This window comes from Sus scrofa, chromosome 6, assembly GCF_054392235.1.
Source record: "Sus scrofa isolate SSC_HxYL_T2T_F1_AM1 chromosome 6, Sscrofa_HxYL_maternal_Yorkshire_Landrace_v2.0, whole genome shotgun sequence".
Lineage (NCBI taxonomy): Eukaryota > Metazoa > Chordata > Mammalia > Artiodactyla > Suidae > Sus > Sus scrofa.
This window is the reverse complement of record NC_139388.1, coordinates 71,709,812-71,735,314: the sequence shown is the minus strand read 5'-3', so window position 1 is coordinate 71,735,314 and position 25,503 is coordinate 71,709,812. Positions and strand designations below refer to the sequence as shown.

The 25,503-nt window shown below is 56.8% G+C and overlaps 1 protein-coding gene across 10 annotated transcripts in view; it reads left to right on the top strand.

The window, feature by feature from the left end:
- The window catches only part of ACOT7 (acyl-CoA thioesterase 7), a 102,153-nt gene that overhangs the window by 41,108 nt on the left and 35,542 nt on the right, over window positions 1-25,503 (top strand). For all 10 annotated transcript variants that reach the window (XR_014807013.1, XR_014807015.1, XR_014807014.1 and 7 more), the window contains exons 4-6: window positions 2,998-3,089; window positions 8,341-8,455; window positions 15,024-15,110. Coding sequence is in view for 3 of the 10 variants with exons in the window: in XM_003127525.7 (XP_003127573.7) it covers window positions 2,998-3,089; window positions 8,341-8,455; window positions 15,024-15,110 (294 nt within the window). In the remaining 7 variants the exon portion in view is untranslated. The remainder of the gene's footprint in view (window positions 1-2,997; window positions 3,090-8,340; window positions 8,456-15,023; window positions 15,111-25,503) is intronic.

Sequence of the window (25,503 nt, the reverse complement as noted above, 5' to 3'; positions counted from 1 at the left end):
GAGTAGTGAGGCTGCGGAGGCCGGCCCTGGACCCTGGCTCCTGGCTCCTGAGGGAAAGGTCACATCTCCCTCTTCCCCGCAGCTGCCGTCGGCTCACGAGACAGAGGCGGAATCAATAATTGATGAGTGAGTGAATGAAGGGGGAGGTGTGTCAGGAAGATCTGGGTCTCTGCACTGGGAGGGCAGCTCACAGAGGGCTTTGTTAGAAGGACTTCCTGCGGGATTCTGGCTGCCATGGGGCAGAGCTGGGCGGGAGGGGGCAGAAGAGGGCGAGGGGGGACAGGGGTGGGCAGGAGAAGGTTGGGGGGCAGGAGAGGGTGGGGGGCAGGAGAGGGTGGGGACAGAGGGGACAGGAGAGGGTAGAGAGCAGGAGGGGGTGGGAGGGTCAGGAGGGGACAGGAGGGGTCAGGAGAGGGTTGGGGGGCAGCGCTGGCCCAGAACTATGCTCCACCAAGGTCAGGATGCTCTCCACCCACCCTGCCCTGTGTCCCCGGCCCCCCTGGCCCTGAAGGGCCAGGGGTTCAGAGAGCCTGGGCTACCCGGAGGAGAGAAGTGGCCATGAGGGGTAGAGCCGCAGGCATCCACCCTCGCGGGACAGCGGGTGGGCATTGCGCACCTGAGGACAGAGGCTCTGAGAAGGCAGGGACGGGCCTAGCCTTTTGAGATGGGGACGCCTGGGGTCGAGGGAGAACGCCAAGGCCGGGTCTCGGGGTGGGGACAGAGCCTTGGAGCTGGGGCTGTGGCTCTTCTACAGTCTGGGCCGTCCTGCCCCTTGGCCGGGCACCCCTGCTGTTCTCATGTCCGGGCGGCCTGCCTGGGTCTCAGCCTCGTGTCTGTGCATCTCGTGTCTTCCGTGTTTGGGTCCGTGTGCGTCTCTCTTGTTCTGGGCCCGCATGTGTGGCAGCCTTCCGGTCTTGTTGGGTCTCTGCCATGTGCACTGGGATGTGAGCCCTGTGAGGGTAGGGCCTGTGGCCGCCTCATCCAGATTGTCCCCGACTCGTCCCCCGCGGGCACTCGGTGAGCACGGGCTGGCAGACACACCGGGACCAAGCAGAGCCTCGTGTACCTCCCTGTGTCCCGCGACCCCAAGAGGCCAGGTGCCGTCCCCCCGGCTCCGGGCGCCTGTCGGGAGGCGGCGGGGCGAGCGCGCGCCCAGGCAGACAACCAGCAAAGCTTCCTCATCCATCAGCGGCAACTGTCAAAATATTAAGCTAACTGGGACATGATTGCTGCGAATCACTCCAGAAAATAGCTGGGAGCGCTTCAGATTTTAGAATAGATGTTTTTAGTGCCGCCGTTGTCTTTTGATGGTTTTATTAAATGATAAAGTACAATTAGCGTGTTTTGCCTCGTTTGTGCATTTAGGTCTGGAGGCGGGCCACTCGGGGTTTCCATGGAAACCAGCTCTGCCGGGCCGGCGCTCGCGGAGTCAAACAGGAAATCTTTATTCCCCAAAGCAGGTTGTCAGATCCACTCTCAGTCAAAGTGCAGAGAAGATATTTTTCCGTCTTATCGGCTCATGGTCCCAGGGGTGCCGAGAGCCCGGGCCGAGCGGTGCGCGTCCTGGCGTGAGGAGCGGGCCTGGGCACCAGGGGCCTCACTGCCTTCTGATTGACCCGCCGGGGCTTGGCTTGGGCCTTGGGGCTACGTTTATGGGGGGACCGAAGCCCCAGCTGTGCCTTGGGAAGGCAGGTCAGAGGGAGCCCCTAGGAAGTGAGTTACCGGGGGACTTTGGGGTGAGTGCCGGGCCTGCTCCCCGCTTCTCTGCTTCCTGTCTTCCCAGTTCTGCCCTTCTCTACATCGAGAATCCTCCCTGCGGAAGAGGCAGCTTTTAAAGGGCATCCTGGCTTGAGTTCCCTGCTGGCTCAGGGCTTAAGGATCCGGCCTTGTCGCTGCTGTGGCGTGGGTTCAATCCCTGGCCCAGGAACTTCCGCCTGCCATGAGTGCGGCCAGTAAAATAAAATAAGAGGAATCCCGGCAAATACGTCTGTGACGTTACTGGGAGGCCCAGGTTCTACTCAGAGTGGCGCTGAGTTGCCGTGTCGCCTAGGCAGACTCCTGAACTTTCTGGACGTCGGGGCCTCCTGTGCAAATGAGGGGTGACCAAGCCAGCTCTGGGAGCTCTTGGCCTGGGGTTTTCAGCCCAGAGAGGCTTCCACCCTGGGGCCACTCTGCCCTGAGGCAGGCTCAGTGCCCCAAAGATGTTCTGTTTCCTGTCCTTCGGCCCCAAGCAGAAGTCAACAGCCCCCAGCCCTCCCCCAGGCCTCCACACGGAGACTGCAGGATTGGAACTCGGTCACCAGCAGCAACTTTGGAGCTGTGCCCCCCACCTAGCAAGAGGGAGCCTGGGGAAGGCTCCAGAGGCGGGTGGGCTTGGCTGAGCCTGCCGCCGCCCCTCCCCAGATGCCTGGTGGGCTCTGCCTCCACGGCACCTTAGCCTCACGTCATCCACAAGCTGCTTCCTGTCCAGGCCTTTAAACAGGCGGATGGATCCGTGGGAAGCATCCTTTTTGAGCATCTCGATGTCAAGTTTCTCAGCAGTTTCTCAGACTCGTGTGAGATCATCAGCTGAGGTCTCTTGCAGAGACCGAGCCCAGCACATCGCCTGGCTTCGTCCTGCCTGGCCCTGGGAGGGCCCTGGCCTGTCTGCCCGTCTCCACAGCCCTTCCCTCCCACGCCCTCTGGAGGCTTCTCGGAGGCCTGCCTGGAGTCGGAGCCCTCCAGATGCAGGCCTTCCATGTTAGAAAATGCTAGACAACGCACAGGCTCAGGACCTCCAGGCTCACACTATGCCATCTGAAGTCTTTCTAGCAGCCTCAGTGTGGGGATGGCAGGCTGGGGTGGGGGCTCCCCGCGCCGGGAGCCCACGCCTCTCCCCGATCTATGCCCACTCTTGGGTCTCGCTGCTGAAGAGGGCCCTGGGGGAGGGGCGGGTGTCTCTGCCATGTGCCCTGTGCACCCTGCTGGCTCCCACTCACGTGTTTTTCTTCTCTGCAGGTAACAAAAAGCTGACCAATAAAGCCACCCTGTGGTACGTGCCCCTGTCGCTGAAGAATGTGGACAAGGTCCTGGAGGTGCCACCAGTCGTGGTAAGGAGACCCTCCCACTGCTCCGCAGATGAAGTGGCTGCGTCCACGTCCACACGGGGGTGTTGGGTGCCAGCAGGAAGCGCCACTGGGTGGGTGAGGGGGTCCCGCTGGGGTCCCTCAGTGCGGGTTTTATTCACGCTGGGGAGCCAAGTGCAGGCTGGCTTGGGCCTGTGGGCACTCCCCATCTCGGCCCCCGAGTACGTGTTGGAGCCCCTCTCCTGCTGGCCTCCGTGTCCCTCCTTGCTTTGTTTGTTCGTTTGTTTGTTTGTTTGGCTGCCCCACAGCATATGGTGTCCCCAGGCCAGGGATTGTCTCTGAGCCACAACTGCAACCTAAGCCACTATACTGGGCCGGGGATCGAACCTGCGTCCCAGCGCTCCCAAGACACCACCAATCCCCTTGTGCCACAGCGGGAACTCCCTTTCCTTGGTTTTGCTCATTTGGTTTTGCCGTGGACAGACGTATTCACTCCTGGGCCTGCTGCGGGCAGGCTCGGGGCAGGCTCCGGAGGCGGGGACACTGGCCGAGAGGGGGTTAGTTCCTTCCGCTGTAGCTCCCTTCTCGATGTCAAGGCCGCTGGTGCCGGCTCACCCTGGAGGCTGCTCTGCTCTCGCACCTGTGGGGAGGCAGTTCTCTCCGAGGGAGCTGAGCCAGAGGGCTGAGCAGCGTCTGCACCTGCATTTTCCTGTGCTTAAGATAACGTCGAGCAAAGTTTTAAGAATAGCAAAACGAGGAACCAGTTAGGAACTGGTACCCACACGGAAGAACACTCCTCCTCGGCATCCCCCACCACTGGGGCCCTTCCCCCTCTGTCTCCCCCCTCTTCCCCCTCTGTCTACCCGCTTCCCCTTCTTCTCCCCCCCACCTCCCTCCTTCCCCCTCCATCTCCCCCCTTCACAGTCTGTCCCCCTCCTTCCCACTCTGCCTCCCTGCGCACCTTCCCAGGGCCCTGGGCCACCTGGGCTGAGGGTGACCTGCTCGTGGTGCTGCTGCAGGTGTCGGCCACCAGGGGCGCTCCCTGCCCTCTCCCTGCGCCAGCTCCTGTCTGACCTGGCACCCTGCCTGTGAGGAGGCAGTCAAGGCCCTGGTGGGGCATTTCCCAGTCAGACCATCAGCTGCTAGGCTCCGGACTTTTAAAAAAACATCTTGGAGTTCCCGTTGTGGCTCAGTGGAAAGAATCTGACTGGCATCCCTGAGGGCGAAGGTTTGATCCCTGGCCTTGCTCAGCGGGTTAAAGATCCGGTGTTGCCATGAGCTGTGGTACAGGTCACGGCTGTGGCTGTGGTGTAGGCTGGCAGCTGTGGCTCCAAATCGACCCCTAGCCTGGGAACCTCCATATGCCACAGATGCGACCCTAAAAAGCAATAAATAAATAAATAAATAAATAAATAAAATTAGAAACAATCTTGATGGTGGAGCCCTCTCCACGTGGAATGGGAAGGGTGCTCAGGCCTTGGTCTGCCTCGGGTTGGTGGTCAGAGGCTCGGTTCCATGAGAGCAGGGTGGTAAAGCCCAGCAGCACTGGGCCAGCAGCAGTGCCACCTGTCATTCCACACGCAAGGCGAGGGTGAGAGTCGTGGCCAGAGTGGCCACACTGCTCTTAGCTCTGCTTCTGTTGTCATCTGGTCATCCTTCTCTGTGTGTGTGTGTGTGTGTGTGTGTGTGTGTGTGTGTGTGTGTGTGTGTGTGGCACACGCATGCGCACATCCTGACTAATTACACCTGCATGGATCCTAGTTCCCAAAGGTCACTTGCACCTGTTCCAGGTAGACGGGAGCTTTGACAGGACGCGGCTCAACCCCGAACCTGCCCTTCAGTCCAGTACACACCCCCACCACCCCTCTCTATCTCTCCCTTCCTCTCTGTCCCCTCCTTTCTTCCTGGAGCTGCTCTCCTCTCTCTGCTGCTGACAAGATGGAAATTGCGTCATTTTTAAGCAGCAGGGACTGGGGTTTTAGACCCAAGAAGCAGGAGTGAGTCTGAGGCGCAGTGACTGTTCTTTTTAGAAATTACAAGTGTGCTGGGCCCCGCTTTCATCTTTCCCACTAAATAAGCACTTGGTGTTAAATTAGCCGCATCACATGTAAATACTCAAACACAATTATTTTACTGACTTCACTTTCACATGCGACACAGTTGAGACAGCTCTAGCAGGCCACAGCTCTGGTCGCAGCACCACGTGATACACCTTAAGGGGTTGCTGCTGAAGGAAGGTTCCTGGGCTGTTGCTTCCCTCTGGCCCCTCGGGACCCTGTGCTGAGAGCTGGGCAGGTTTTAGCCAGCGGGGAGGGGCGGGCTGCATCCGTTCCTGTACCGGCACCACCTCACCCCTTTCCTCCCCAGCTCTCCCCCCACCCCCGAAGCCTGGAGGAGCCCCCAGTAGCTTCCCATCCCCTTTGTTTAGCAGGTTCGGTAAGTCAGAAAGTCAACCCTGCCCCGTTAAGAGGGGAGGCTGGACTTGTTTCCCTGGGCGAGCGCAGGGCGCGCACAAACAGGAGATGAGCCTTCAGTTGATTTGAAATGTAGGTCTGTTGTTTTCACTGGCGCTGCCCAGCCGGTGTCCTGATGGGGCATCGGGCTCCAGTGGGCATTTACGCTCATGTGCCAGCAGCCTGGCCATCAGACTTCCTCCTGTCCTGCCGCAGAGCAGTCATTTATTTAAGAACACAGACGGCTCTGTCTCCATGTGTGCACCTGCCATGTGAATCACACATACACATGTATTACACACGTTTACATACACGCCTCACACAAACACATACGTAGATACAGAACCTGCGTCTCACACACAGACCCCGTCACACATACATGTGTGTGCTTGGATTGGCCACGTGTGCATCTCCCTGGAGGGAGCCCAGCTGCCCGCCTGCAGTGTCACTCGGGGAGGACTTTGCCCTTTGCTCCACGTCTTCCCCCAGGGAACAGGGACCTCTGGACCCTGCCATGGGGAGAGACCGCTGTGGTGGCTGGAGGGCAGCTGCGGCCCCGAGAGGCTGGGAGGTCTTTGGGCATTGGACGCTGGTTTTTAAGCTTGAGTGACGAGTCTGGCAGCCACGGTCGCCACGGCCGTTTGGGCCACGCCGTCTCCAGCGTCCCTGGGGTGATGAGCCCTCGGGAGCCAGCATTGGGTGCCAGCCTGTCGTTAGAGCTGTCCCCAGATTTAAAACCAGCAGGAAGCGTTTGCGAGGAGGCTGTGTTTTCGCCATCCTCATGCCCCATGTCAGGACCAGGGGCCCCCGTCAGTTGCCGTGTGACTGCAGAGGTCTGACGAGTGTGCTGGACATGAGGGCGGTTGGCTCTTTTTCAGAAAACCTCTTTCAAAGGCGTTGCTTGAGGACGCGTCAGTCATTCTTCGGTTTTACTGGAAAGGTGCAGCGCACACGCAGTCACTGCTCCGCGTGGGGGAAGATGAGGATGTGTGTTGATGGAGGAAGAGGCTGAGTTGTCCCTGGCCACGTGGACATTCGCAAGGCTTTGTTTCTCTTGAGCAAACTACTCAGCCCCTCTCAAAGCCTCCTTTAGAGCTGTGTTCTCCAGCCCATGATTTCAGTAATTAAGCTGCAGAATGGGTTCAGACCTGTGCCGTTTTGGAGCAGAGCCACAGGCAGGAAAAGCAAAACGTTTAAAATCGGCTTTTGAAGGAAAGCCTGAAATTGCAGGGAGCAGAGCGCAGCCCTGAGCCCGGTGGCCTCTCCATGGGCTCGGCCGGAAATGCTGGTAAATGAGAGGGCAGAAGCCACAGCTCATCAGAAGGACAGCGGCTGAGGGCACCTGGGGACCCCGCCTCTGAGGGACCCGGGGGCCGGGGGCTGTTCCCTTTTCTGGGCACCAGCATTGTCCCTTGTGCCAGGCTTCGTTTTCACATTTTTTATAACTTCTTGTGTTAGAAGCCCCTGGGATCCATCAGGAGAGCTTAGTGGGGCTGTTCTGGTGTTTGGGGGGGGGGTTGTTCCTTACAACGGTCAGCCTGTCCTGCCAGCTGCCCCGTGTCAGGGGCACACAGGGACCTGCCCTCACCTCGCCCTGTCTGTAGGGGAGGAGACACAGCCTCTCTGGGGGTCCCTGACTCTAGTTCTGTCCAGGAAAGAACTGTAGGAGGGAACGGGGCAGATGTGACATGGTTGTTGGGGTGGTCGTGTTTTTTATTTTTTTATTTTTTTATTTTTATTTTTTTTTGTCTTTTTGCCATTTCTTGGGCCACTCCCGTGGCATATGGAGGTTCCCAGGCTAGGGGTCAAATCGGAGCTGTAGCCACCGGCCTATACCAGAGCCACAGCAATGCAGGATCCGATCCGCGTCTGCAACCTACACCACAGCTCTACGCAACTCCGGATCCTTAACCCACTGAGCGAGGCCAGGGATCGAACCCTAAACCTCATGGTTCCTAGTCGGATTCGTTAACCACTGCGCCACGACAGGAACTCCTGGGGCAGTCATGTTTTAATGCTGAAAAATTGGGAGCAGACTGAATGTCTGGATTTAATGGATCCATCATATAAGTTATGGCGGGATGGTTCAGTGGGGGGACAAAATTCTCTGATTTTTACATGTTTAGTTGGGGTTTTTTCAGTTTTTAAAAATTTTTTATTTTAAGGGGAGCACCTGTGGCATATGGAAGTTCCCAGGCTAGGGGTTGAATCAGATCTGCAGCTGCCGGCCTATACCACAGCCTTAGCAATATGGGATCTGAGCCACATCTGTGACCTACACCACAGTTCACAGCAACACCAGATCCTTAACCCACTGGGCCAGGCCAGGGATTGAACCCGAGTCCTCATTGGTACTCTTGAGTTCATTACCACTGAGCCACAACGGGAACTCCAATGTTTTTTTTTGTTTTTTGGTTTTTTTTTTTTTTGGGCTGCACCTGCGGCATGTGGAAGTTCCCAGGCCAGGGATCTAACCTGCACCACAGCAGTGACTCAAGCTGCTGCAGTGACAACGCCTGGTCCTTAACCTGCTGAGCCACTGGGAAACTCCACTACTGTTACTTTCAAGTTTCACATACAGCGTGGCGCAACTCTTTATATACACACGGGCATACACTAATTCTAGGGTGGACATAAAGCAAAGCTCTGACTCAGCTTCTCTGGGTGGGAAGGCTGCACGGCGTTTCCCCCTGCTCTGTGTTTGTATGATTTATGTTAAACATCTATTATTTGAGGAAAAACAGATAGTCCCAGATACAAAAAGGCAGGTTCACAAGGAGTCTGAGCGCGAGGCTGGTCTGACGGCCCCTGTCCCCCCCCAGTACTCCCGGCAGGAGCAGGAGGAGGAGGGCCGCAAGCGCTACGAGGCCCAGAAGCTGGAGCGCATGGAGACCAAGGGGAGGAACGGGGACATCGTCCAGCCTGTCCTGAACCCAGGTAGGAGCTGGGTGCCGGCTGGCCCGAAGGAGCGCAGCGCTTCCCCAGCACTCTCATCTCGGGGCCAGTGTCCCAGGCACTGTCTCCCGGGACAGGCTCGTGTCCCCTGGGCCCTGCCCTGCACCTTACAAGCCTCTTCCCAGGAGCTCAGCCGACCTTGGGGCTGAGGGCCGCGCCTGGAGGCCTCAGCGCCTCCATGGCTGGGAGGCTCCCTGTGGGGAGGGTCTCCGCTGCCCGGGCAGAAGGCAGCATACCTCGTGGAGAAGTTCCTCTTCTCCATCGGCCCCAGGTTCACCAGGTACGCGTTTCTGATGAGATTTCCATCTCATAAAAAAGGCAAAGTGGCCGCCATTTTCCCCACATTGTTCTTCCCCACCTGCTGCCCTGACGTGGCCTCAGGCACGCGTGGCCCAGAAAGCTTGCCAGGCGCCTGAAACCTGGCGGCGCTGCTTCCTTCCCATCCTCCTGCCTGTGCCGGCAAGTCCAGGGCCGTCCAGCTTTAGCAGAACGTCTGTCCATGTCCAAATAGGGAGGGAGGTTTTCCCCGAGTCCCTCGCGGCATCCCCTGATTTATCGTGTGGAGCGCATGCCCTGTGCCCTCTGCCTCCCCATTGGCCAGGCTCCTGTGATGAGTTCTGTTTTGTGCCGGGTCACAGAGCGACACTGCAGGGACCCTGGCCACCATGGGGTGACTTGCCCATCTCTGGTGCTCTGGGCTCTGCCCCCTCCCGGCCCCGCCCCTACAGGTCCCGCCCCCTCCCAGCGCGGCTAGACACCTGCTCTTGATGAGGCAGAGCGCTGTCAGCTCCTGGCTCTGGCTGGAGAAGCCTCTGCTGTCCTCCAGCCCTCCGGGCTGCAGCCCACTTTTGGTGTCAGGATGGCAGTGGAGGGGACAGGAGTGGTGAAAACCAGAAAGTGTGCAGATTAGGACTGGACTTTCTGGGCTTCCAGTTCTGTTGTTTTTGGGTGTGCCCTTGGGCAGCAGCTGGCCGCCCTGTGTAGGAGTCTGCAGACCCCCGGTCTCATGCTCACCCTTCCCGAGGTCCACCCTCACCTGCTTATGCTGAAGGCCAGTGCAGTGTAGGTTGGTGGCTTTACTGTTCTGCTTTTCAACAAACTCCAAAAAAAATCCCGCAAACAACAACAAAACTACCTGTCTGTATAAATAGAATGTTGCGGCTTTCATGAAACCTGACGAAGCTGTGTCTTTTAAAGATGAGACATAAGCAGATGTGGGTTTATGACAGGTAAGCCTCATGACAGGCCTGGGTGGGGGCTCTTGTGATGATCCAGGCCCCGGGGCACGTGCCACGAGCAGGCAGTGACTTCGGGCTCAGGCTCTGCTCTCGAGAGGGCAGGTCAGCAGGCAGGTCAGTCAGAGACCCGGGGAAAGGACTGCAGAGGGACATGGGGTGCAGAGATGCCCTGAGAAAGACACCACCGGTGCTGGGGGTGTCCCTGGGGAGAGAGAGGCTGGCTCAGGCTGAATGTCACCCAGGCCCCTGGGCCCTGCAGCTGGGAGCTTCGGTCACAAACGTTTGCCCATGTAATCAAGTTACAGGTTTCCAGATGAGATTATCCTGCGTTGCCCAGGTGGGCCCCAAATCCAGTGACCAGTGTCCTTGTAGGAGACAGAAGGGAAGACACAGCATCAGACCCAAAGCAGCCCACAGGGGAGCTGGGAAAGGGCCTGCCTGGCCTATGGGGCTGGACCCCCCTGCCCCCAGTCTTGGGTGGTTGCTGGCAAGTGCTTGGGATGGAAGCTGAAGGCTTTGTGAACCCTGAGGTTAATCCTGGTTTACTCTTTTGACTGGCTGTCTGGGAAGATAAATTTACTCAGGGTCCTCAATCGTTTAAATTCCTTCACTCATGAGATTATTTTCTGTGTTGTGCCATCCTCTGTTGGATTATAAAGTTGATACATAATATTTTTCAGGATCTGTTGTCGATACTAATGAAAGGTGGTGTTCTGAATCTCAAGATTCCTTTTTTCTTTTTTTGTCTTTTTTTTTTTGGTCTTTTTAGGGGCACAACCGTGGCATATGGAAGTTCCAGCTGCTGGAACACCACAGCTACAGCAACGCCAGATGCATGCCACATCTACGACCTACACTGAAGCCTGGGGTGATGCCGGATCCTTTAACCCAATGAGCCGGGCCAGGGATCAAACCAGCCTCTCCATGGATACTTGTCAGGTTCTTAACCCCCTGAGCCACAATGGGAACTCCTCTCAAAACTTCTTGATAGATTTTTACAAGCTTTTATTTTTTACTTTTCTGGCCCTAATAAAAATGTATCTTTCTCAGAAATAGGGACTTCTTAAGGAAGTCGCACATCCATTCTTTGGTCTCCTGGAACCCTGCAGTGAGCTCTTGGCATGGAGTCTTCTAACACCGGCACCCCTTCCTGTGGGAGGACTCCCAGCCCCACGCTGGTGAGGAGGCTTGGCCCTCGACCTGCCACCCCCTGCCTGCAAGTCCCCTGGACCTGCAGCTCTCCATCACTTTTGAAACTAGAACCAGATTTCTGCCTCTGAGGCTGTTGCCTAGCAACCCCCACAAGGGGCCAAGCTCATCTTTCAGGTGTCTTTTCAGAGTCTGGGAGTTCTTTAAAGCCCAGTTTTCCATATTGTTTTCTCCATCTGATGAGACAAAACACAATTATCTTAAACTCTTTGATCCCGTTCGTTGTCCAGTTTTAACTGAGTGGGGACCATTTGGCTACGTGACTGACCCGTCCGCTTGGGCAGCTGTCGGGTTGATGACAAAATGAGCCTACCTTATCCCCGGCCCGTGGGTTTGAGGCATGTTCACCTCAGTCTGGCCCCCACTGCCAGGACAGCCAAGGTCTTGGCAAGTCAGACCAGCCCCTGGTTCCTAGCCTGGCTCTCCTCCCTGGGGTCAGCCAGTGCCTGGCTGCCTTCACAGGCCGATCCGCTCCGAGCTGTGCACAGGAGCGCTGGCTGCCTTTTCAGGGCTCACTCTGGGTGGGAGAGCCTTCTCCCCAGGGTCTGGCCAGACCCCACAACCTGCAGCAGAACCTGCTCTGGGGAGGGAGTGCGCTCTGGGGACGGGGGCAGGAGGGAGCAGGAGGAGGAATATAGCGGGTTCCTGTATTAGGCTAGGCTTGAACCCCGGCTCTGCTCCGTGGGGCTTCGGCCTTCTGTACCTCTGTTTCCTTAGCTGGAAACGCAGGAGAGGGAGTCCTGACGTTGTCTCTGGCCGTGTTGAAGCGCCCCCGCCCCAGGGAATCATCTCGGAACTGCAGGTTCAAAGATTTGGCTCAGCGTTAGTCAAGGTCAGGTTAGCGGCTTCAGCCTTAAAGTCCTGGTGCCTGACTCAGTAGGTCAGTTTCCCGTCAAGACCTAATCAGGGGTTTCTTCCAGCACGTTTTATCTCTGGGACTCAGGCCCTTTGAGCTCATGGCTCTGCATCTTGAGTAGGTGGCTGTTGGGGCGGGGGGAACCTCAGGCCAGGGAGGAGCAGGAAGCTCACCCATGGGGCTGTGGTTGGGACACTGCTTCTCATACCCCTGTGGCAGGGAAACGTGGTCTGGGTATGACGGGGGCGGGGGAGGAGCCGCAGCTGTCCCCGTCCTACCTTCTGGTCGCATGTGGTCACCTCAGCTTCAAGGACCCCGACCCCGAGTCCCATCCCGCCCACACATGCATTTGTTAAGGCAGCGCTGGCAGCGAGCACGGATGACCTGATCCCCATGGCTTGACCTTTGGAGGTTGTCTTCATGCTTCCCTTGGGTTCCCTGAGAAACAGGATGTGAGGGGCAGGGGGAAAGGCCACGGAGGACGACCAAGGCCAGGAAGTACCTGATCCTGGGGACATGGTCCCCCCGCCCCCACCCCAGTAGAGCGGGGGGAGTTACAGTGGCGGCCAAGGGAAGGAGGGCTTGGGGCTTGGGGGTGGAGTGTGGTTTTTTTTTTCCATCAGCATTTTGGTGTTTTCACTGGTTAAAAGCACATCACTGCCAAGTCATGAGAACGTTGAATCATTAGACGCGGCTTAACAGATATTTGAAACATTGCCTCATACCTTCGACTACGTTGTTTCAGTTGTTTCAGATGGCTTGTCATTTGAATGAGTAGATATTTGACGTGACAAAGACGTTTGCATGCTGTTTCCATTGTTTGAAGTTTTAAAAAATTCTTTTGCCCTTGTCAGCACACACACCTCTTCGCTGGTCCGAGCAGCTGCTGAGAGTGGAGCCAAGTTTGAGGCTTTTCATTTCCATTCATGCTGTCAAATAGCTACTTCGATGTCTTTTGTGAGCAGGACACAAAGCAGAGAAAGCGTTGCAGGGCAGCCCGTGGCTCTGGGGGCTTTTTCTTTTGCAGAGAGAGACCCATGGGAGACGGTCCTTGGGGATCAGGGGTGTCGCGGGCTGGGCAGCGCTGGCTCCCAGTGTTTCCCTGATGGTTGTGGCGGCAGAGGGACTCCATTGATGTCCTCTGTGGCTCCTCAGGCTGTGTCCTTCCTCCCAGCCTCCCCAGGCAGGGTCTGGACATCCAGAGCCATGGTAGCCGTGACCCTGGGTGCCCCCTGACCAGCAGGGTCTGTAACCCACCCCTCCTGAGCACGAGGTTTTTGGCAAAGTTAGGAACTGGACGGGGCAGAGGCCCTCTCATCCTGTGCAGTGCGTCCGGCTACTTTACCCTGAGACCCAGCGTGGTCTCAGGTGACCTTGGCCGTTCCGGATGCCCTGGGCCCTGGAAACGGCTGGGAGAGGGAGCCTCTCTTTCTTGGGTCCTCTGTGCTGCTGCAGCCCCAGGGACGCGGTGGACCCTGAAGCTCCTCTCCCGGAGCCTCGTGCTCAGGGTCGCCCGTGTCACCTGCTGGCTGGGTGTAGACACTGTCCTTGCACACTTGCCCAGAGGGGCCCTCGCCAGGTGGGTGGGCTGGATGGCGGAGTGCCCCTACTGTGGCCTCTTGGGAGGCCGTTCTCCCCTGGGCTGCTGACCACCAGCCCCTGATGCCACGGCAGGCTGCTGCTTCCTGTGTCCCCAGCTTAAGGGTTGAGGGTTGAGGGTACTGCCTGGCAGAGCTCAAGGCGGGAGTTGGGACCTCCTGTGACAGCTGGCACCTCTGCTGGCTGGCCACACACATGAGCCAGCAGGTGCAGGGAGCAGGCCGGTCACCAGAACCCCCGGAGTTGGGAACTGACTGTGGGTGAAAGTGAGGACCGCCTCCCCCTCCCCCGCCCAAGGTGGGGCCACTTCACTGCTTCTGACACCGCCAAGGCCCCTTCCAGCAGGAGTATCTCGAGATGCTGGAGTCCTTCCCGCAGGGCCTCTCAGAGCAGATGGCACTTCACACATGAGCTTGAAACAAAATCTCTACACTGTGAGGCTTGACAACAAACAGAAAGCGTCTTGAGTTTGCAAGTAAAGCCTTAAGGCCCCACCTCACCCAAACTCCAGCCTTGCCACTTCGGGACCCCTTCAGGCAGCCACCCAGCCTCGGCTCCCACGTGGGCAACCGCTGACGCTTGGGAGACACAGACCCCAGGCCCGATAGAGGAAGGACCCTTCTTCACCTGCAGCGTGTTCCCGCCCCTTGGGCCTGGAGGGCTGGCTTCCTCGGCAGCTTGGTCTTGCTGGGGCAGGAAAGGGCTGCCCTTTCCAGGCAGGAAACGGACACCACTGCTTCACGGAAGGCCTTGGAAAAGTAGAGGGAGCGAGGAGGGGTCTGCTCAGACCTGAATGTTTCCCACACCTGTTAAAAAGTCAGTGTCAAGGGATAGTGTTGTTTTTCTGGAAACAGGGCTTTAGTTCTTTTTTTTTTTTTTTTTTTTTCGGCCATGGCATGCAGTGGCTTGATGTCGGTCACAGTTCCCAGACCAGGGATTGAACCTGGGCCACAGTGGTGACGGCACCGGATCTTAACCACTGGACCGCCAGGGAGTTCCCTGTTTCATCTTTTTTTAAAGCGCATCCTCTTGCAGATATTTCAGCAGCGCCAGGCGGGTGAGAGCTGCCCCCCTGAACCCTGGCGCTCTGGGAAGATGAATGGGGGACTCGGGTGGGAGAAGTCAGCACGTCTTCCAGTGCCGTGGCTCCTGGGCCCGGGGCAGGACTGAGGGCAGGCAGGAGCCCCAGGGTGGGGCCCAGGGATGCCACAGCTGCCAAGTCTCTCTGTGTTCCCCAGTCTCCACCTACCATTGTGTTCAATGAAATAGACATTTAAACTTTTGAGAGCTTGCTAGACTATTGTGGGCACCTGTTTACAAAATTGGAATGGGAGTCAGTTGGTGACTGCATCCTAACAGAGGGTCACACACAACCCGGGGGGGTTATTGCCGGGAGGCGTTCCGCGTCTGCTCCGGGGTCAGGGCAGGGCCTTGTGGTATCCCCATGGCTAATGTCATGAGCCACTAACAAAGTGGCTGACTCATCCTTGAAAGCCTTCCCCCCACGGACTGGAGCATTTGAGACTAGGTGGTGATGGCAGCCGCATGCCTTTGGTGACCCTGCAGACAACATGAGGGCAGCGTCGGGCCTTTGAGCCTTGGGGACCAGCCAGTCCCGTGGCCTGACCTCTCTCCTTTGCAATTCCAGAGCCAAACACGGTCAGCTACAGCCAGTCCAGCTTGATCCACCTGGTGGGGCCTTCCGACTGCACCCTGCACGGCTTCGTGCACGGAGGTAAGTCTGAAAGAATAAGCGACCCTTGCTGTTTTCTTCCCATTCGCTGGTTCCTCATTGACCCCCCAGGAAGCCGTGCTGCCGTCTGACCCAATTTAGGCTCTTGTCTTTAGTGAAGCATAGGTTTAAGCTTTTAAGAGGCTGCATAAGAAATTACCATGGAGGTCCCGTCATGGCTCAGCGGAAACAAATCTGACTAGCACCCATGAGGACACAGGTTCAATTCCTGGTCTCACTCAGTGGGTTAAGGATCCAGTGTGGCCATGAGCTGTGGTGTAGGTCGCAGATGCAGCTCGGATCCCTCGTGGCTGTGGCTGTGGTGTAGGCCGGTGGCTACAGCTCGGATTGGACCCCTAGCCTGGGAACCTCCATATGCTGTGGGTGTGGCCCTAAAAAGACAAAAGAGAGAGAGAAAGAAAGAAAGGGAGAGGGAGAAAGAAAGAGAGAGAGAAAGAAAGAAATTACTGAAATATTGTCGGTGCCTGTTTTTAAAATTGGACCTGAAAGTCAGACGGCTGGCTGTCCTGGAGGAGGCCCCACGTGACCCGAGGAGCTCGTGGCTGCGAGGTGTCTGTGGCTGCCTGTGGGGCAGGGCGGGGCCTTTTGGGGGACAGTTCAAGTCACCAGGGAGTAACAGTGTGACCCCGCCTACGAAAGAGGGGTTAATGAAATGGTTTTGCCTCTGGTGTTTGCATGTGTGTCTTCCTTTGGTCAGATTCCACTTCAGATAACAGAGGCCTTGAGGTCCCAGCTCACAGAGAGGCATGTTCTACTCAGCGTATGGTTATTTTTGTGTGCTTTAGGGAAAGCGTAAGTGGCTCATCAAACCCATAGGCTAATGGATATTATCTCAGATGAGATTAAGGGAAACTTTCACAAACAAGTCAATTTGAAGAAAAACATTAAGGGGAAAAGTCATTCATTGGTCTAGGTGATGGCAGAAGTTGTGATAGCAGTGTGTGGGTGACCGGAGCCTGGGCACCGCTCCTCTGGGCATACCGAGCGATTCCTTGTCTCCAGGCCAGATAGGCACTTGCCCTACCGTTCCTTTGCCCTCTTCCTTTCCAGTTGTCTGGAATGCCAGGCTCACGTTTCTTCTCCTCTCCGAAAACTCCTATTCATCCTTTAAAACCCAGCTCGAATGGTACCATTTTGTGCGGGATTACGCATTGATATTTCTGCCAGGGGTGCCTCAGGAGCAGGGGCTCCATCTTATTCTTTTTTTTTTTTTTCTTTGTCTTTTTGCTATTTCTTGGGCCGCTCCTGCGGCATATGGAGGTTCCCAGGCTAGGGGTCTAATCGGAGCTGTAGTCTCTGGCCTACGCCAGAGCCACAGCAACGCAGGATCCGAGCCGTGTCTGCAACCTACACCACATCTCAAGGCAACGCCGGGTCCTTAACCCACCGAGCAAGCACAGGAACCGAACCCGCAACCTCATGGTTCCTAGTCAGATTCGTTAACCACTGCGCCACGACGGGAACTCCCTCCATCTTATTCTGTATGTCAACTCCAGGATTTCACACGGAGAGGAGGTGTGTGGTGGAAGCTTGTTCCATGAACGAGTGGCACAGGTCAGGCTCAAGTTGAAAAGCTTGGCTAACCAGTCCTGGACCTGTCAGAATCAGAGAATGGGCCTCAATTTTATATATATATCAAATGTGTACACACATGCACGCACGCACGTTTTTTGTTTTTTTCCGTTTTTTGGCCGTCCCACAGCCCATGGAGTTCCCGGGCAAGGGATCAGATCAGAGCCGAAGCTGCGACCTATGCCGCAGCTGTGGCAACACCAGATCCTTTAACCCACTGCACCAGGCCTGGGATCAAACCTGCATCCTGGTGCTACAGAGATGCCACCGATCCCGCTGTGCCGCCGTGCAACTCCAGTTTGAGATATATTTTTCAAGTTTCTTTCTTTTTTTTTTTTTTTTTTTTTTGTCTTTTTTTTTGTCTTTTTGCCATTTCTTGGGCTGCTCCCGCAGCATATGGAGGTTCCCAGGCTAGGGGTCCAATCAGAGCTGTAGCCACCAGACTACGCCAGAGCCACAGCAACGAGGGATCCGAGCCGTGTCTGCAACCTACACCACAGCTCACGGCAACGCCGGATCGTTAACCCACTGAGCAAGGGCAGGGATCGAACCCGCAACCTCATGGTTCTTAGTCAGATTCTTTAACCACTGCTCCATGATGGGAACTCCTAAAGTTTATTTCTTTTTTTTAACTAATCCTCTTTTGTGTGTTTCTTTTTTTTTTTTTTTTTTTTTTTTTGTCTTTTTGCTATTTCTAGGGCCACACCAGCGGCACATGGAGGTTCCCAGGCTAGGGGTCCAATCGGAGCTGTAGCCACCGGCCTACGCCAGAGCCACAGCAACATGGGATCCGAGCCGCGTCTGCAACCTACACCACAGCTCACGGCAACGCCGGATCGTTAACCCACTGAGCAAGGGCAGGGACCGAACCCGAAACCTCATTGTTCCTAGTCGGATTTGTTAACCACTGCACCACGACGGGAACTTCTTGTGTGTTTCTTTATTCAACTTCCTGGTTATTTTCCTCTTTCAACTACACACTGGCCATGATGCCCTTTGATCTGATTAACCCGGGCTCATCTAAAGGAAGCTCCTCTTTGGAACAGACGATGCTTTCCAGGCCGGTGCCTGTTAGGACAATCGAGGGTCTCTCCACTCGGAGAGCAGCCAGGCCCTCACCAGCTCTTGGCTCCCTCCTGGAAGTGAGGGGCAGCCTGCCCCTTGGAGCCTAACCATCCAAAGGCCGGGTTTCTGTAACTGCTACCTTTGCTCTTTGAGCCTCCCAGAGCGCCCTTCTACTTGCAGTTTGTGAGACTCTGTGCTAAAATTTTTTGCTCGTTTCGTCCAGCTATTGGAGATGCACTAAATATGGCGTTTCCACCATTGCCATCTCCACGGCAAAGCGTCCAGACTCTTAAGTCTGGTCTCCTTTCGTCCCGTGCTGAGAGGCGGCCGTGAAATGCAGGGAGTGGGAGAATTGTTAGCATCCCCGGATCCTACAGCGTGTCGTGTCCATTTATGGAGCCTGCGAGGCTACGTTTGAGACAGGCATGGTTTTTTTAAAAATTATTTAATGAAAAAAAAAATTTATTTTTGACCATGCATGCCCACAGCTTGCGAAAGTTCTTGGGTCAGAAATCGAACCTGTGCCTCAGTAGTGACAATGCCAGATCCTTAACCCACTGAGCTGTCAGGGAACTCCTGTGCTTATTTCAATAGGGGTTCTGTGCCCCCGGTTTAAAAAATCGTGCCTAATAATTTCACCAAGCTTAATCATATAATCATAATGCCTAGTAACTCACCGGGAACGGAGGAACGAACACAAGGCTGAAAACACCGGTGATTTTCTTGTATTTTCCTATAGAGAGAACACTGCTGGCAAGAATGGCATCCAAGCCATTTGAATAAAAGTCTTCTCTAAACTAATTCAGTGTGGGAGCTCCCGTCACGGCTCAGCGATAACGAACCCGACGGGTATCCTTGAGGACGCAGGTTCAATCCCTGGCCTTATTCAGTGGGTCAGATGATCTGCCGTTGCCATGAGTTCTGGTGAAGGTCGCAGATGTGGCTCGCATCTGGTGCTGTGGCTGTGGTGTAGGCCAGTGGCTGTAGTTCTAAATTGACCCCTGGCCGGGGGACTTCCATACGCACCGTAATTCAGTGTAAACTGTAATTCAGTGGGCATTCCCTGGTGGCCTAGCAGATACCAATCCAGGGTTGTCGCTGCTGTGGTATGGGTTTGATCCCTGGCCTAGGAATTTCCTCATGCTGCAGGTGCGGCCAAAAAATAAAAAGAAACTGTAATTCAGTGGATGCCAATCCCAGGAGAAATCAATGAACCACGATGAATGCGAATTTGGCTTTGATTCAGTCCTTCTGCGCTGTGTGTGTATCTTTGAAAATCTACTCGCTTGTCCTACCTTCTGTGATTTTCACACTTTGGAGAGTGTTCATCTCCAGGAGTAGCTCCTACCCTGCTGCTTAAAACACACACACACACACACACACATCACACACGTGCCCATAGGCACACACCCAGAGACAGACACACGTGTGCACACGTAGACACATACATACGGTCACACACACACACACACACACACACACACAGATCTCGGCAACACCGACTGGTGACAGACGTAGCAGAAAGGGTTGTGAGTCACAGATGGAATCCAGGACCCCTTTCCTGGCTTCAGGGACAGAGCCTCCGAGAATTCGCTGAGGGGCTAGAAAGATGCGGGGGTCCCGGGAGCAGGCGGCTGCAGAGGATGCTTGTTTGCTTGTTTGCTGTGCGGAGGGAGGGCCGGCTGCCTGTCCGTCGCCCTGACTTGAAGGGCAGCTGTGCAGAAGCGCTGGCCCGGCCTTGGCGCCCGCCTTCTGCGCCCTGCGTGAATCAGTGCACAGCCTCCCTTTCTTTTCTTGGAAGTTCTGCTCCAGAAAAGGCCATTTCCCCTCGGTGGCCCCTCTGGTTGTGCAGCTCACTGGGGTGACCTGGCAGTTGTCTCTGGGGGTGCCTTTAGGTTCACGCAAGAGTCAAGACCCTTTTAGAAACGCATCCAGACACCCATCCTTGGTAAAAACACCCAGTAAGAGTAGGAACGGACTGTACTTCCCAACCCGAGGAAAGCCTTCGCGTGAGCGTTTGACTCTCAGGGGCGCTGCCCCCCAGGTTGGGGCGTGAGGGGGGCCCCCTCCCTCTCTGCTGAGTAATGCTGTTGGGGAGATTTTAGCCGCTGCTGCAGTAAAACAAGAGGGAAAAAAGAAAGGCACCAGAATTAGCAAGAAAGGAGTAAAGCTGTCTTTGCAGATGGCGTAGTAACACACCTGGAGAACCCAAGAGATCCAGCGATAAAAATAACTCGCACAATTAAGATTCAGGAAGGTAATGGCATGCAGAACGAGTACTCATTTTAAAAGCCTGCCTGGGAGAGAAAATCTGCTTTTCATTATTTTTGTTCATAGGTTGGTTTGGTTTCTAAGGTGTGTTTTGTGCTGAAGGATTTTAACTGGATCCTGAAACATGACTTTCATCATCTGATAAAGAGGGGGGTTCTCTGTCGTCGGTTCATCTTCTCGAAGGTTCTGTTCCCTTCTTCCGCGTTGGTCCCGAGACGTCCGCTGCCTTCTCTCCCGGGGGACTCTCCGGAGGACCTGGCCCTCGGTTGGCTCTTTCCACGCAGGTGTCCCAGCCTGAGAGGCCGTCGCTGCCGTGACTGGCCAGGGGGTGAAAGGCGGCACGGCCCCCAGAGCCTGGACCGCTGTGGCCTACCCTTGGGGGCTGGGGGGGCTTCATGGCCCGACCCCAGCAGAGGCTTCAACATGAATCCTCCACGTCTGCACTTGGGTTTTCCTCTGGCTCGTTTTTATTTGTAATTAATTATCGTAAATCCACGTATCCTGTGGAAATGGTCCAAAGTGGCGTCTGACAGAACACAGTTGTGCCTGGTGCTCCCTCACGCCCCGACCCCTCTCCCAGCAGCCTCAGTGGCTGCTTCTGCTGTGCGACTTGGGGACCTAAATGTGTCTGATGGGCCATGGTCAGGCCTAAAGCCCCGTGAGAGCCCTGAGCTCGGAGCCCGGCAGAGTGCTGCAATTTGTCACCCGTGCCGTGGCTCTGTAATGCCTCCTGCTCCCCTGGCTTCGACCGTCCATCGAAGTCCCACCCCTCACCCACCCCTAGCAGCTTCATAAAGCTTTGCCTGCCAGCCAAGATTTCCCACCCGCCTCCCCCAAACTGGGGTGCCGGCCCTGCCCGTGCGCTTCTGCCCCCCTGGGATGGCCTTTGCTTCTCATCTGGGTTGGACCACCTGGTCCACAGATCTTCGATTTTCCCCTTCGCTAGTTTTGGTGGCAGACCAGTGGCTTCCTGTGCAAGTAACACGTTAACCAGGACGAAGGCTCAACTGCTGTGATGAAGGCCCCCAGCAGTGGCTTTAGTGAGAGAGAGGAACATTGCCAGTGTCCATGAAGCGATGCAGTCCGAAGACGTCGGGGCCGACCCAGTGACCCCGCGGTGCCAGGGATTCGGGCTCCTTCCGCCTGCCGCCCCTGCCGTGTGGTGTAGCCGGCTCCTCCCTGCCTCCTTCTCCATCCCAGGAAGCTGCCTGCAGCCCTTGCGCGCACCCCATCCGCCAGTCTGTGGCGGGGTCGCCGGAGTGAGCACCGGAAGGGAAGGACTGACTGTCTTGGGGGCGAAGGTGGCTTCTGAGTTTCACAGGTGAAATCGCTCCCTGCTGGGACCGGCTGTGCTGGTCACCTTGCAGCTTCCCAGGCCTCTGCCCCTCTCGCCCTCAGCCTCCAGCCCCAGGGCCCGTCCCCGATCCTCCCCGACGTAACAGGCTTTTCTGAGTAACAGAGTGTGTGGCTTACAGTTTCTAGTCGACGTTAAGGTCACATTCGGTCCTGCGTGAGAACTCCCTCTGCTCAGAGCTCAGGATCTTGTTGTAGCCATGGGTTGGGGCTAAAACAGCCTCCTCAGCGCGTCAGTCCTCCCAGCGCCTGTTAAAACCCAGATTCCCGGGCCTTTCTCTGGCAGGCTTGATGCCCTGGGGCTGGGGTGGGGGATCCTGTGTGTTTCATGAGTGCCCTGGGTGGGTCTGGAGTGTGGAGTGTGCATTTGTCTCAACCAATCCAGAGCCGAGTCCTCACAGCCTGTCCCCCGGCCCCTCACGAGCATCGGGCGCCACTGACCCGCCGTCCCTGAAACCCCACACCCTCCGAATCCATGGTGGCACCGAGTGGCATGGTGGGGACCCGGATGCCTGGCGTCCGCCTGGTGACGACCTTCCCAGCAGGTGGTTCCCGCACCAGGGGTGCGCTCGATGTCCCCTCTCTTCTTCTCCCCCCCGTGGCTGTCCTGGGCACTCTTTTCCTCCCTCAATCCACCTCTTCTCCCTCGTGATCTCCCTCGGCCTCCGTGACCTCCTTCTTGTGGATCCGAAAGGATTTTTTTTTGGTCTTTTTAGGGCCGCACCCACGGCATATGGAGGTTCCCAGGCTAGGGGTTGAATTGGAGCTGTAGCCACAGGCCTACACCACAGCCACAGCCACAAGGGATCCGAGCCGCCTCTGCGACCTATACTCCAGCTCATGGCAACACCGGATCCTTAACCCACTGAGTGAGGCCAAAACCCGCATCTTCGTGGATCCTAGTCGGGTTTGTTACCGCTGAGCCACGGCGGCAACTCCCCTACAGGCTTTAGCTTCCCCATTTAGTGCCTCGGTGGCCCGGGGGCTTCCTCCTGGGCTTCGCGTTCCCTTTTGTGTAGGGGGTCCTAGGAGGGGAACTGCCTGTGATAATACGGGGAAAACAACCAGCACGAAGGAAGCGCTTAATATAGGTTTGTTATTGTTACAATTTTTTCTGTCGCGTATGTGGTTGGTTTTACTTAAAGACCCAGAGAGAAGACATTCTGCTCCGTGGAAAACACATGCTTTTCCTTCGTATCCAGAGGGGGTTTGCAAAATAGGATCACATATGTGACCACAGAGCAGTTTCACTCTCAGTTCCCCCGCAGGGCACCCATCAAGCCTAAACATCCATAACTAGAACTCAACCAGCTGGAAGGTGGGAAACACTCCTGCAGAGAACTCCTGGTCAAAGAAAGAGTAGAGGCAGGGCGTCTCCACTGCCTAGAAAATGATGCAAAGAGGAGTGCTTCTCCCAGGAGCAGGGGGAGTGGCTGAAGCTGTCCTCAGAGAAAAAGAGTGGGTAACTTGGAGCTTGTGATCCTTAGAAAGTCAAAAAATACCCAAGCGTTAGGACTGGAAGAAGAATAACAAACTGCACCCCCAGGACTCGGGCAGCAGGCCCGAGCACCTGTCCTTGGATCCCAGGTCCCACGTCCCCTAGCCATCCCCGCCCTGGTCCCCAGGTCCGAATCCTCTCAACCACCGGTGCTGTCCCTCCCCTGGTTGCCAGGTCCTGCCCCCCCGTTCCGGGGTCTCCCCTCGGACCCTCCCTCACAGCCAGGTCAGCCTTGGCAAAGCAGAGCTCGGCCCCTGGCACCCGTGGCTCTCAGCCATGGCCTCTGCTGCCTCCAGGGCTCCCAGCTCCTGGCATGGGCCCCGGGATGTTCTTTCCTCATCGCGGCCCGTGGCATCTTTGTTCATCCTCTTCTTCCACCTGCCCGTGTCTGCCTGCCCAGCCCCCAGGTAGAAGCCCTCCCCCGGGGCCCGCCCCCCTCACTGCCACTGCTCCTCGAAGCTGCCTGGCTGTCTGCCTCCCTCCTGCCTGGTTGTGGTCTTCTCCCCAGCTTCCTTCTCCTTCTCTCCTCTCTCCGGCACTGCTTTGTGGAGAGGAGCTTGGGGGATGTCCATTGCGTGAATGAAACAAGTCTTTCGGACACACAGTTTGAGTTGATGCTGCCGGGCAGCTCTGCCCTGAGCCACTGGCAGTCTTCTCTGCTAGAATCTCGGGCCATAAGTCCCCCTGGGCATGTGGCTGCTATGTCTTCACATCAAGCTGCAGGTCGGGCAAAGGCTGGCAGGCAAGGTGCCTTTCCCACTCGTAGAACAGCGTCCTGCGGTGGCCGGTGGCCACGCTTCTACAGGGGACCCGTGTTGGGCTGCCGGAGGCACCCTGGGCCTGGCACTTTCCACTCGGCAACTTGGGGTGTCTGCATTCTGTCGCTCCCTCTGGTCCTTCTTGAGGTCCTCCCTGGAGCCTAATCCACACACATGCCTCCCGTCAAGGTCACTGTGACCTGCCATGGCCAACGCCAGTGGGTGGGACTGGCTCTCACAGTTCACCTGGCTGCCCCCACCCTGCCACCTCCTTCCCAAGGCCCAGGGTGGCCCTTCCCCACTTTTCTTCAGCCCACTGCCACCCCTTCTGTTTCTATGCTGTCCCTTCTGGCTTCTTTCCTGCCCTGGTTGGGTACCCAGGGCCCCATCCTTGCCCCCTGTCCCCACCCCCCAGACTCCAGCTGCTTCTCCAGGACCAGCTCTGGGCGACTGGCAGGCCTCTCTCACCCAGTGTCAGATACGGTGCTCCTCCATCCTGCCTCCGTTGTGGCTGCCAGGCCATCCTTCTGGCTGCCCAGCCAGAATTCCTGCGGTCCTCTGTGACGCGGCCTCTCCTAAAGGCTCTCCAGCTCATCTGTCAGCCAGTCCTTTGGGATCTGCATTCAAAATATGAGAATCTGGGCGTTCCTGTTGTGGCTTAGAGGTCTAGTGTTCATAGGATGTAGGTTCGATCCCTGGCCTCGCTCAGTGGATTAAGAGTCTGGCATTGCTATAAGCTACACCATAGGTCACTGATGCAGCTTGGATCCTGTGTTGTTGTGGCTGTGGTGTAGGTCACAGATGCAGCTCAGATCCCGTGTGCCTGTGGCTGTGGTGCAGGCTGGCAGCTGCAGCTCCTATTTGACTCCTAGCCTGGGAACCTCCATATGCCGCAGGTGTGGCCTTAAAAAACAAAACAAAACATAACAACCACGAGAATCTGAATTCTCACCTCCTCCACCGTCACCCCCAGGTGTGCCTGTCATCGTGGAAATGGCCTCTTCCCTGGTCTCCCAGTTCCCTGAGTGGGAACCACAGCAGCCTCCCTGGTCCTCCCAGAGCCGAAGGCAGGTGAAGCCAGGCCTGCTCAGCCCCGGCCGAGGCTCCCGTCTGACTCCAGACAGAAGCCCAGCCCCTGGGTTTCTGCCATTCTCTCCCTCGCGAGGCCTCCAGGCCCTTGTCTTCCCAGGTGCCTCCTGCCACTTAGGCCTGTGGCCCTGCTCCTGCTCGGCCCTCTGCCTGCGTTGTGGTCCCCAAACAGCTGGGCAGCTGCAGCCCTCTGTCTTCAGGCCTCTCCTGACCACCTGTGTAAAACACCCCACCCCACCTGCTCGCTGGCCGATCCTGCATGGAGACCCTTTCCTGCATCTCACAGCCTCACCACATGCCCCCACCCCCAAACCGGGCCCTGGGCGATGTAGACATGCCGCATGCTGGGTGAAGGGACCAGATTGTGAAGATGGCCTGCGAGCTGAGAAGGGCCATGGGGCGGTGGGGGGGGGGGGCGGGGGGCAGCGGGGTCAGCCCCACCCAGACTCTTGTGATGACGGCGGCTGCCTGACTCGTGAACACCCAGCAACACCTCCCGGGTGGGGCCTGGGGACATGTCACTGCCCCACCAAACCTATAAACGTCTATAAACCTATGGAGACAAACCTAAAACACGTCCTCCACACAGTGTCCAGCAGCCAAGGGCCACACGAGGCTGCCCTGGGATCTGAGGCCAGGCAACCACACAGGGTCTGGAGGCAGAGGCAGAGACGGCAGCCCATGGTGGGGGGGCACAGAAGGTGGGGCGGGGGACACACGGGTGCAGGAGGTGGGGCGGGGGGACCAGGCGCAGGGTGCCGCCTCCCGA